The 13118-nt window shown below is 40.2% G+C and overlaps 1 protein-coding gene across 1 annotated transcript; it reads right to left on the bottom strand.

Annotated features, from left to right (window-relative positions):
• Positions 1-462: 462 nt before the first annotated feature.
• On the bottom strand, positions 463-3958 carry trim69 (tripartite motif containing 69). Its single transcript, XM_053340429.1, has 6 exons — positions 3241-3958; positions 2733-2828; positions 2173-2406; positions 1480-1502; positions 1253-1368; positions 463-1129 (listed from the first exon to the last, which is right to left on the bottom strand). The coding sequence occupies exons 1-6, from the start codon at positions 3868-3870 to the stop codon at positions 585-587; spliced, it is 1644 nt and encodes a 547-aa protein (XP_053196404.1). The 5' UTR covers positions 3871-3958; the 3' UTR covers positions 463-584.
• Positions 3959-13118: the final 9160 nt, after the last annotated feature.

Here is a 13118-nt window from a genome sequence, read left to right as displayed (position 1 = left end):
AGCACCACAAGTTCAAAACACATGTACAAAATTATATTTAAAAAAGGGGCATATAAAAAAGACTATTAAACCCAAGAGGGTTTTACATAAGTCTTTTTTCCTTTTCTGCTTCCAACACCAATCAAAAGATTTATATTTCCCAATGTCCCTAAATTCACCAAACACATCATTCATATGACACAACACAGTTTTTTTTCAACATCTATAAATCACAGTATTGAGTGATTAAAATGCTCTATTGAGTGTATTAGTGTATCATGCACAAAAAAGATAATTAACTGAAATAGCACATTACATTCATCTCACAACTGACCAGACGTTTCACATTCTTCACTGAAGCACAGCTTCTCTGATGTGAAATGTGCAGCTGTAGATCCAGTCTACAAGCAGCAGTGACTTTTTATTACCCAGATAATTGTATTATCAACATTACACTGAAGATTGAAGTATAAATGTTATGTATTTTGTTTAGTTTTTTTTTTTTTTTTATATCTTTGACTTCATGTTAGTTTGGTAACTTTTTACCAACACTTACACTTATAGACACTTTATTTCCCTTTTCCTTTGTAGTTTTTCACAGTTAGCTAAATCTTTGGTAAGAAAACTTTGAGAGGCTCGTTTTCATGCACTTTATCCAGGAAGCCCAAGTTGAAGTAAGGGTACAGTGTCTCACTGAAGTTCTCCCCGAAGGTGTACAGGTGTGTCATGCTCTCTGCATTGTAAAAAGACACCAGGCCCCTCTTGTAGTCCAGGTACACTCCGATCCTGGCCAGTGGTTCCTCCAGGGACAGCACAGTTGGAGGGGATGTACCAGCCATGTACTGTATCCCATAAGAGAGGGACAGAGTCCAGAAGCCGTTGGCTGGGAGTGCTTTGATGACTCCCTTTCTGGGCACTGACTCCCGGGCCACCCCTACAGTCCAGACCGTGCTGCTGTAGACTTCAATCTCCCAGTAGTGGCGTCCGTGAGTGAAGCCCTGGCTTCCAAGCAGGGACAGGGCAGCATTGAACCTGTAGGGGTTGTCCTGCACAGTGTGATTAAAGGTCTGGTAGCGGACACAGGTGAGGGAGGAGGTCAGGCTGAGCCAAGGGTTGGCAGTGCTGGAGTTGAATGTGATGGCTGCTGGAACTAAAAGAGGAACATCGAAAGATTATTTTTATTTATTTTTTGCATAATGTTGGTTTCTGTGTAATTCAGTGCTTGTAGTTCACATTTTTATAGGGAGATGGGGCCAAAGTGTTACTAAAGTACCTGGGTAAATACTTCCTTTCATGGATTTCCATACTCTGTACTGCAGAGGCCCTGCAAATCGACCCTCGCACAGACTGGGAGGTGTAAAAGCAGGCTTTTCAAACTTCAGCGATGGCCTGCCAACAAAAGCAAAGTGAAGAGAATAGAAGGGAGTGAGAATGAAAGCACAATCCATCTCTGATAAAAAAAAATGTAAAAAAAAATTGCTCAGCTTTTCCCACACTCACCTCTGGAGCAAAACCTTGATGCTCTGAAATCAGATGCAGGCATAAACACAGGAAAGAAAAATAAAGACCGGTGATTAGTTTTGTTGTGTCTGAAAGAAGAGAAGGCTTTTTTCCACATTACATCAATGTCTGAGCTCACGCTATCCCACCCTGTGGGATCTCCCTGTGGCCTGGGGAAAGTCCCAAAGCCTTGGTCAGAATATATGGCCCTGTGCCTGAACTAAACTCCTTATCCCCCAGAATAAGTGAGATCACTGTCCTACATCCTGTCTGTGCTTTCTTTGAGTGAAAGTTATCGTTATTAAAAAGTAGTAGGGACAATGTCTAACTTTACATTTGGAATACATACAAACTGAGATGATCAGCATGTTTACAGCCTTTAAAATGGTGTGCAGACTTAGAAAGGAAGCCAAAATGGTCACACCCTGCTCAGTTAAATCTTGAATGTTGATGTTGGCGCCTATATAACATTTTGGCACCAATGTGTATATGTATAAAACTGACTTTCATCCTCACATTGTTACCTCTTCTGGTTTAAATGTGATATAAATAGTTTTGGAAACTAATCAATTTGAAATCAAGGGCTCAGCATTTCTCGCCTTAATCATCTCCAGCACTGACTCATCATCATTTGTTTATAACTTCCAGATGGACTGCATTAATCCATTGTGTATGAAGTTTTTACAAGCTTACCCGCAGCAGGGTGAACGGGTCCTGCTCTCTCAGCTTGTCCTCTATCTCATGGACGGCTCTCTGAAGACGGGAGATCTCCACACATAGCAGGGCTTTGTGCTCATCCAGGCGGATCAGCTCCCTCCGCTCCTCAGTTTTCAGCTTCACCTGCAGCAGCTTCTCTTCCTGGTAAAGGAACTGGTGCAGGTCGCTGAACTGGGCTTCAATGCGCTGCTTTAGGTCAGCTGTGTGCTCCTAAGTGGTTGGAAGAAGATGGACACTGTCACTGGGAGCTATCACTTACCTTTACATATCTCAGGGATTACAGTGTTAGCATATAGGTTGTCAAAATAGAATTAACAACACATCACTCTAATTAGACACTTTTAATAGAGTTTTGAGTGTAATGACTTTGGAATATTTCATTTCGGTCTTAAAACAAGACAGAAAAACATAATTAATTCTGAATTATGGGTCAAACTGGACATTTATGGTGTTTTAGGAAATGCATTAGTGATTGCAGTGTGTGCATTAAGATGTACTGAATATACCCCAAATTCTTGTTTTGCATTTCCTCTCACCTTAAGCTTCTTGACTTCGTCCTCAGCTTCCCTGTCATACTGCAGTGCTGTATTGAGCTCAGCTTTGAGGGAATCCATGGAGCTGTTCAGAGACGCCTGGTTGGACAAAGACACAACATCACTGCATGTCACTTGCTTCTCACTTTAAACTCACTGTCACTTCAACTTTTACTACTTGCTGTAGGGGATAAATGAACACAGATAAAATCCCTATGTAAGATACAGTAGTTATTAGCACTAGTGTTTCCTTTCAGCCAAATGCCCATATATAGAAACAATGCACAACAACAACTTCCAACAAACTAAAGAAAACCAAAGCAAGTGCTTTAAACACAAGAAAGTCCAGCATTTATTCTCTCAAAAAGTGCACACAATCTAAACAATTCTTGCAAGTGGAAACTCAATTTTTTTCTGAACTTTCACCTACTATCTAGAGAGGACATAGCAAATGCAAGTTCATTACACCTTCCCAGTGTAAAAGCAGACATGTACCTCAAAGTTAACTCACCCTATACTTCTTCTCAGCGTCCTGGACGCACACCATGGTGTGATTTCTGTGTTCCTGGGAGAGACCGCACACCAGACACACCAGCTCCTGGTCTTCCTCACAGTAAAGTTTCAGCTCCTCTCTGTGTCTGCTGCAGCGTGGGATGGGAGCAGGAGCCTTCTCTGGCACCCCAACATCTGGAAGGCAGGCTTCACTCCCGCTCTCCTCCAGCCCATGACAGTAGCTCTCCACAATGTTGGCGACAATGCGGTTGGGCCTGTAGCTCTGCCCGGGGTACACCTTCCTGCACTGAGGGCAGGAGCCTGTGCCTCCCTGCCCGTGTCCCCGAGGACCAGACCAGTAACCCTCAATACACCCCTGGCAGAAGGTGTGATCACAGGGCAAAGACACTGGCTGCTTGAAAAGATCCAAACAGATGGAGCAGGTCAAATCTCTGCTGATTCTGTGTGCTGAGCTTTTGGTTACTTGTCCAGCTATGGGAGGCTGTCGTAGCTTCTCCATTGGCACAGTAAAGTCTCCTTCTTTTGGTTTCCAACTCTTCTTCTCTGGCTTTATCCCTTGGTTTAGTTTTTCCAAGTTCTGCAAATAAACTGACTGGATTTTCTTGACTTCTTTCTGATTCTTGCTCATTCCTTTGCCTTAGTTTTTCTTTGTTCTAACTGTACAGCCGGACTTCTACGTCCTTCCTCTCCTGCAGAGTGTGGCGACTCTCTTTGGCCTCCAGCCTTCCTGTTGACTGTGGGGAAATGAGGGGGTGGTGCTGGTGCAAAGGCAGCCTCAGCCTTTCACATCCTCAGCAGATAGTAAGGGAATCTCAGTAAGCCCCCCTTTTCCCTCAAGACTGACGTCACATTTCAGCCAGGAAACTGAGGCGGACCATGGATATTCTATCCTTGTTGTGTTTTTTTGTGAAGTCTGGCGCAGTAACTGCCAGAAACTCCTGCTCTACTCAAACTCTAAATCACTTAATCTGCTGTGGAGTAACTAGAGAAAAATGTAAATCCACTCTATGTGACTTTGTGAGTGTGTGTGTGTGTGCACGAGTGTGTTTGAGACACTGACCGAGAGCAAATGAGAAATCTGTGAGCAGAAACAGATTTCCTGCTTCTTTTTATGGCTATGCTCTCGGCCCACTAAGTAATCATTGTCGCTGAAAGGTAAACAAGATCATTAAGAGATCATTTACACAATGAAAGAAAACGTTGAGCAGGAACAAAGCTCCACTGTGGACAAATACAGATTGCAGGCATCCTGTGAATCGCCTTTTCCTCGTCTAGTTATTTTAACAGATATTTACAGCTTATTCCCTGAGGGCTTGAACATCTGTGTAGTAAATTACACAGTAAAACATGTCAGTGAAATCCACAATAATTAACTGCGTCTCTACACAGATAATCAACGTGAATATTTTTAGTATATTACTCTATAGTACTGTGTATTAAGCCAAAAAAGGCCACATTAATCAACACACTACTGTAGAAAATCACAGTAAAAATGATCATACTACAGAAAATGCAGTAAAATTCATACCACTGCGGAAACCATTACTTTATTATAGAAAATCACAGATTATATTACTGGGCATGGGTTGGTAGCCTCTCCTCAGCATGCTGTTGGGTTCCTATGTTGTTCCTGCTGTTGAATGTTGATCTTTGGTTCACTGTGACATCTTTCAGTGTCTTCCTGAACAGTGAACTGCTTCCTTGATGAGATGTACATGATCATAAATATCTTGTACAGTGTGAAACATTTGGCCATAGTTCTCAACCTCTGGAGAGGCTTATGTTCACTTTTTGTGCTGTGTTTGGGTAGAAAATCCTCCCTGGGTAACAGAGTAGATATCAATAATTTTGGACAGTGATGGGGGTACAAGACCTGAACATCTTTCTGAAAAATGTAAACAGCACTAAAATAGCAGCAGTCATCTTGACAATAGTATGAGGCAAGAAATTGTTTGGTAGGCTGATCATTGCATCATCAGCTAGATGAAGGCCAGAGGACTGGCTGTCAAAGAAACAATGAAGATCTGGAAAACAATCGTCACATCCTGTGGAGAATAATAGAGCCTGGGCTATTCCATGGGTTTTTTGAAAGTGTTTAAAAATATATTTAAGGAAACTGTGCAGAAGAAGCTACTAGACTGTGTGTTGTTTTTTGTGAGCGAACACACCATCAAAGAAGCCCAGAGGGGTGATTTTTTATCAATCCTTGTCGATAAGACAATGAATATTGTCACACAGTCCCAACTAGTGCTTGTGCTGTGCTACAGGAAATATTTTTTGAGTTCATCGCTCTGCTGTCAGCTACAACTAAGACAAATTAACAGCACTTAAGAGTGTCTGGCTGCCATCCTTCCTGAGGATCAGAAAAGTGAGCTCATCTGCCCAGCATATGATGGAGTCAGTGTGATGAGGGGTGCCTCTACTGGTGTTCAGAGGAAAGTACTCAATGTGTAACCCAAATACCCACTACCACTGCTACGCACATCAGCTCAATCTGATAATACAACATGCCACCTCTCACGTATCCAAAGTGAGAATCTTATTTTTCTAATCTTGGTTTGCCAGCTTTTTTTCCAGATTACCCAAATAGACGGGTGTTTCTGAACAAGTAATGGCCCGCACACATCTAGTAACATATTTGATATAATACCGTGTTTGAGCAAAGAGAAGACCTTATTCACTGTTTTTAGAGCATACAAGACTCATGTGACTTTGACCAAAAAAACACCAGGTAAGTAGTCTTTGCTATGCTACTGGCAAATCAGGAAGGCCAAACCAAGTGGGCTAATGCATCCAGCCCCAATGGTTGGGTGTTAGTTGACCTCAAGGAGAGCCAGAGAGCAAACTGGGTATCCTCCTTGCTTGCAAACATGTAGGATGAGGATGTGGAAGTACACATCGGTCATGTCTTCTAGGTGTCATCCAGTTGCCCAGCTTGATGCAAAAAGTTTCTGACCATCAGCATGAGAAAAGGTCTGTGTCCAATGTGGCTGTTCAGGATGCACAGCTCCAGTATGGGTCTAATGCCCCCTGACTTGTGCATCAGGAAATATGGGGAGGTCTGTCTATGCATTTGAGGTGGAGGACTACTAATATGGCTAACTTCCGGAGGAGTGTGGCTACTTTCTCCTCTGAGGCTACCCTCATGGTGGGGAGAGTGAGAGAGGTCTGAATTATGCAGTTGAGCGGAGGAGAATGGTGGCAGAACCGCTGTGCAATATTCTCCACAATGTCTTGTGCAACCAGGCCTAAAGAAGGCCGCCGAGCTGCACCCATGTGCTCCATGAGCTGCAGTCTGATAGGTTCCGCAGGAAGAGCAGGCCTGCCAGTCCCAATCCTTCCATCTCAAGAGGAAGTATACAGAGTGCCTGACGAAAAATTCTCATTTATTTATTTTCAGGTGCGATGGTGGAGCATCGTAAGGGTAAACCAACGACCATACGACATAGAAGTGCTGTGAGTCATGACAAGTATGAGCAGAGCCATATGAGCAGTTTGAATATTCACACTGGATCACAGTGACACCCTGTGATTATGCACTGGAACATAATCACAAACTAGGATGTGGGTTTAAAAATTCATGTGTGTGAAAGAGAGAGAGTACAGAAGAGAGCACATTTCACATCCTATCTGTATATGTGGAGGGAGTATTCAGATTTTTTTTTTACTGAGAAGAAACTTACAATTACCCTTTACTGGTAGGCATCTGATTTTTCTCAAATTTGCTGCTCTTGTCCAGACTGCTAAAAGATCTCTAGCCAAGAGCCAGTTCTCTGCCTCTAAAATATGTTCTGGACAAGAGAGACATCTGGTGTCCACATTGAAAACTAAACAAGCATGACTTTTCTCCTGCAGTTAAGATAATTAAACAATAAATGTAAGTAAAAACTTAAGGTAAGTATCTGGCTTTGACTTTTGAATGACTTGTCTGAGGAAGTCAGGGCTACAAACTGCATGTCTTATTTTAAATTACTCAAACCTGCTTTAAAAAAAGTCTCAGTGAAATATTTATTAATTTATAGGGTTTCAGTTTGTTTTAATCTAAATTGAGCACACTGTAGGTGTCTTTTGAAAAATGCTATAAAAATCTAGATGGGGAGTGCGCTGGACCTCAGGAGCTTGTGTGACCTCTGAAATATGTCGCTGTTCATGGTGCTGAGTGGCTGAGGTGCTGCAGTAGCTGTCTGTGGTGCTGAACATTTACAGGTATGAAGCCCTGCATGTCTCATGTGCTCCAAAATCACAAAAAAGAACAGATTGACATTTAGACTGACCACTGACTACTGACTTGGCTGTTTTTCCACTCTGAAAATGAGTCACACTTTGGCTACACGTGCACACAGGCTCAGTGTCTGTGTGAAACAAACAACAAAGAAGCAGAGTGAAACACATGATATATTGTCACCTGACATAGAAGCTACAAAGCATGCCATCATTCACAGAAGTAATTACATTATAATAGTGAGCCCATTGTCTCTGACTTATCATGTTTCTCTTTACTGGGGGACCTCCTACCTGTCAAGAGGCCCTTCATACATTTTGCATGTGGAAACAGCGGACTGGACACCTTATGACACTCTCATCTGCACCTTCATCCTTGGCTTTTCTCAATCAATTATTCTTTGTTCACACTCAGTTACTAAAAGACATCTTTCACAACAAAAGTTCTCTCAGTTAAAGAGTACATGCTTAAGATGAAGAATAATCAAGATTGAAATTAAGCAAAAATTAAATATTTAAAAATGAACTGTATAAGCAGGCATATATGATAAAGGATATTCATACTTGATTTGTTGATGTGTTGTGTGCTTAATTTCCCTCACACAACCAATAATATGTTCAATGCAAAATAGAGAATTACAATTTCCCCTTTTAAGCATGTTTATAAATGCCACACACAAAAGCCCACATGTTTATTTTTAATATAACTTAAAGTCCATTTCAAGTGTTCTGTTGCTTAAATATGCAATTATTACATGTGAAACTATGAAATATTACACACAATGACAACATGTCAAACATTGTGCACTACAATGCCATAAAATCCAATAACCTGCAGTAATTCAGGTCAGATATGGTGTATATGTTGCATTAGTTATGATGTGCAAAAACTGAAAAACGAAAAATGGCAGTGTAGTATGAAATTTTTATCTGCTGTTTCATATTCAGTGAGGTTTAGTGGGAAAGAAGTTACTGTAAGCAGTGGCACAGAGTGTAATTAACCTGTAACCTGTGGTGGTTCCTAATAAAAACGACTATGACAGCATCTTGAGAGCTGCTCAGGGCTCCATGTAATTAACACAAGAGACAGATTAGGATTCCTGAGTTAATTAAAATGCTGAAATGCTTTGGCATTATGAGTCCTGCAAGCCTTGTGGGTCAGGAAATTGTGAGTGGGGTGCAGCAGAGGGTAAATGAAGTGGTTATATTTTTATTACATCTTCACTAGCATCACACCAAGTTTAAAACTGAAAGTTCAAACCGTTTTAGCTGAATTACTGAAACAGCAGCTGTCTGGATCCTCTAAATGGAATGAGTCAAGAAATATAAAAAACAAAACTCATATACCAATGCAGCAAAAACACAACAGCTTCTAATTTTCACTCAAATTACAGCCAAAGTATGGAGATAAATCAATGACAGCAGTGCAGAGAGGCAGAATAAGCAGAGGGATGGAGGGGAGGAAAGGAGCACAATGAGGAAGAGGATCCACAAAACACTTCTGATGCCTAAAAAGACAAAGTATCGCCTCTGGCAACACGACTGTGTCTAGTCACAGTCACAGTGACTGGTGAAGGCACACCTTGACTTTTTAATCAAATCTTTCACGTATTGTTCTCCAAACAGCTGCATTTTTTTGTAAAGCAATTTAGTGTTATCCTGAAAATTATACAGAAGCTATCCACAGGGGAGAAAAGGTATTTTTCATGTATTGCTTCTTCAAAAAATCTCAGTCAGATTTTAGTAGACAGAATGTGGTCTCCTATTTTTGTTTACTAGGATAGCTGTAGAGATTTTAATTTAGATTTGTCTGTATTTCAGCTTTATGTTTGGACATTTGGGGGAAAAGCTATAACCTCAGAGTGAGAACAACAGAAAACCTTTAATACCATCTCAGCCATGGGGCTGTGAAGATTTAATGTAAACTATGATCATGGTTTTATTTTCTAAGTCATAAACAGGTATCAATCCAATGATATATGTCTCCTAATATATGAAAGGATGAGCAACAATGGATATTTGCAGCACAGCTGGTGAAAAAGTGTGAATACGTGCACAAATGTGTGCAGCCATGCGTGTCAGTTTTGGAGAGAAAAAAAATGCAACATTTATGAGCGAAGAAAATAAAAGAAACTCTTTTTCACAGACACCACACACACACACACACCCAGCGCATCTGCACTGAACACACACCCTCAATTAAACCCTGAACTGATGTGGAAGGTACCGGGGAAACTTGGCACTCTCTGGAACTTGTAAGGCTAAAAATAACTTCAGTGTCTGCAGGAGTGAGACAGACCTGTAGGAAGATAAGAGGCACAAGGACAGACAGTACGCAAATATTGAATGTGTCTCATTTTGTTTAGATGGCAGTCATAGTAGTGTAGCTGTCAGACATTTTGTGTTCTCGGACCGCCAATCATTACATTAAGCCAATTAAATATGAGTATTTATTATTATATAATAATAGATATTAATATATAAATAACACAGGATTGTTCAAAAATGTTTTGTCCTGCTTCCAAACATGGCAACATTTTAGAATGATCTAGAGTGCTTTCATGTCACCAGCATGTTTGTGTCATATTACAGAACTGACATATAATGGAATGACACTTTTTGATGACTCAGTGTGGCTTTATAAACATATACACGTGCTAACATGCATTTTATTGCTGGCTTCTCATTATTGATCATCAATGAAAAAGGCAACGACAACAAAATTTGTTAACCACCCCCCCCCCCCACACACACACACACACACACACAAAACCCTCATTATGGATTACTAAGCCAAACCATATTTTTCTCTCTTCTCTCTTCTTTCTTCTCTTTCTTCGTCAGATTCCCCCTGATAATAAAACGCCCTCCTCCTCTCAACTTTCATAGAATTTGAGAAGAGGCACTTTAACAGATGCAGGAGCAATGTCAGTGTATATTTTTGGCTCAGGAGGCAGCTTCCTGTACTTGTATTCATTTACCTTTCAGGTTAATGTGAAGCCATAGATACAGAAACTGATGCAAAGTACAGAGTGTGCACTAACCGGACTATCATTTCAAAGTTCAAAGTCAGATACAGTTGGATACATTTTTTGCAGCATGATACCATCTTGACACTGTGGTTAATTTATTGTTGATGATATGTTGCTGGGGGAACCATCATGCAACAAATACAGTAATATGAGATTTATATGCACTGAAATATCTGAAATGGTAAAAATGAAAATTAAACAGTCAGTTAAGTTAAAAATGTGTCTTATTTCTGTGATATTGTTGTAAATTTTGTTTCTGCAGAAATATTTTTTGAGCTGTACAAAAATGACACATCAGTTTGTCCCCAAAAGAAAAAAAAGTGACTAGATAAAAGTCAGAAATTGTTTTTAGCAGTGTGACAGAGAAACTGTATTAAATTATTATATGTGGAAGCCAAGCACACTGAGTTATAAAACAGCAATCCTTTTTAATTTCCACAGAGACATGGACTGTTAGTGACTGACTGAGCTTGGACCCACACCACAAAATCATCATCACTCAGGTTATGATATGTCTGGCGTTTCCAATAACATTTGTCACAATGTAAACACCTCATCCACATCTTGCTCCTTCTGTCGTGCTATAAATTGTTTGCCTCCTCTTCACTTGTTGAGATCAGCTCAAGGCTTCCACACAACTGATGCTCAGCACTGTCACTGACTGAATCATTCTCATCAGGTGCACATTTTTGATAATCTGCAACATGTGGCGATCATAGTTTTACAGAGTTTATCCTCAGGCTCACTGAGTGTGATATCTCTGTCTGCTCCTCCTTCATCTAGCTGCTCTTCCTCTCTCTCTCTCTCTCTCTCTCTCTCTCTCTCTCTCTCTCTCTCTCTCTCTGTCTTCCTCTGTCTCTCTGCAAGCTGCTGCAGCTCACTGAGGAGCATTTAAGGAATTAGAGCGGAGAAGCTCCGATTTTCTGCAAAAACAAAACAGCAACACAAACTCAGACGCAATGCAGGTACAGTAAACATTTATTACTTTTTTATTTTTATATTTTTATTCTCTCACTCCTGAAAAAAAATCCACTAACAGACAGAGTGATTCATCATGGTAGTATTCCTATCGAGATTTACAATGTGCAAATGGTGATCTGCAGCAAACTTACAGTACTTTATTAACAACAGAAAGTCTTCCAACTCAGCTGAACATTAGAGATTAGAGAAAAGATCAGGATCATATACTTTTACAGAGAAAATGTGATCTTAATCTTTAAAGAGAATTGTGACAAGGCACATGCATGTGTCACACCGACCTCAAGGCACATATGAATGTATAGCATGTGTTAGTTTTGCTGAATGTCACTCATTGTAATTTGGTCAATAACAATTTAGCCATATGGTAAAAATAAATAAAAGCAGATTACATCATAGTAGGTGTGAAAGCAGCAGGCTCGGAAAGATGCAAACTTGAAGAAATCCACAGTAATTAAACAACACAAGGTTTGTAATTTACATATCATTGAAAACACGGGACCTTCAGTTATAATCCCTTATATCTCTAGAAGGCTCTAAAAAGTTGTTGGTTTGCCAGCCAACCACCAGCAGATGTTATTTGGGACACATCATAAGTTGTGTACCTCAGCATCCTCAGCGTATGTATCCACTCTGACCTATAATATGTATTATTTATCAATGTTACTTTGACATACTTGTGCATGTATACAACACTTTTCAGTTAGATCCTTTACTTACCTGCATTTACACATTTATACCACCTAATATTTTGTACATAATATCTGTAATTGTGCACTTTTTTGCCCTATTTGCACTTCGATACCTAACTATATGCCATTGTCGCAATACTTTGTGCGATGACAATAAAGTTGAATCTTATATAATTTACAGAAACAGCCATCAGCTATTTAATTTACATCTGAGCTGACAGAAAAACAGACATTTGAGGTTGGTTTTAGCAGTGTGTGTGTGTGTGTGTGTGTGTGTGTGCAGATGCGCTGGGTGTGTGTGTGTGTGAGTGTGTGTTCATGATGACTTAGATGATCACAGGACGAACTTGGTATACATGGCCACTCTCCTCTCAATAATGTAGCGCTCTTTGGGTGTTAATCCCCCTAATCACCTTCTCTTCAGATCTTTAACACCAGATTTTCAAAACCTGGGATTGCAGCAGATATTTTAGCTGGGTCACAAATCATTTGTATGAATTGAATTGTTTATACATTTTTAAATATATTTTCATAATCATAATACATTTAGTTTTTAAAAAAGAATCATCATAACAACTCAACATCTATGATATCTGGAGTTATGGAAATGTATGGGACCTAAAAGTGAGATCACAAGCCAGAGAAGGTTGCCAAAAACTGCTTTAGAAACTCCAGAGGATATATCCTTACATATAACATAACATATAACATATATGTATGTTTATGTGCAGGTGAGGTGTATGTATCCAGTTGTTTATGTCGCTTTATGATGGTCCATCAGTCTTAGTTTCTACTAGTTATGGCACACTTCAAAGTGGCAGCCAACTCTAATCTTTTATTGATGTCGTTTTAAGGAGTGTGAATTATTGAGCGACATTCTCGACGCTCTGTATGCTTTGGCATCCTTTCATATTCAAATAGGGGGCTGAAGAGGCAGAGGAGCTCCCCAGATA

This window comes from Scomber japonicus, chromosome 19, assembly GCF_027409825.1.
Source record: "Scomber japonicus isolate fScoJap1 chromosome 19, fScoJap1.pri, whole genome shotgun sequence".
Taxonomy (NCBI): Eukaryota; Metazoa; Chordata; class Actinopteri; order Scombriformes; family Scombridae; genus Scomber; species Scomber japonicus.
The sequence above is the reverse complement of the archived record's forward strand: the minus strand, read 5'-3'. Positions and strand labels throughout refer to the sequence as shown.

Excerpts from the sequence above, each read along its gene's own strand:
- trim69 (XM_053340429.1), bottom strand. The coding sequence starts at position 3,870 with ATGAGCAAGAATCAGAAAGAAGTCAAGAAAATCCAGTCAGTTTATTTG. Across the intron at positions 2,829-3,240 it reads ACGCTGAGAAGAAGTATAGG|GCGTCTCTGAACAGCTCCAT; the intron begins GTGAGTTAACTT and ends TTGTCCAACCAG. Across the intron at positions 2,407-2,732 it reads ACGAAGTCAAGAAGCTTAAG|GAGCACACAGCTGACCTAAA; the intron begins GTGAGAGGAAAT and ends CCAACCACTTAG.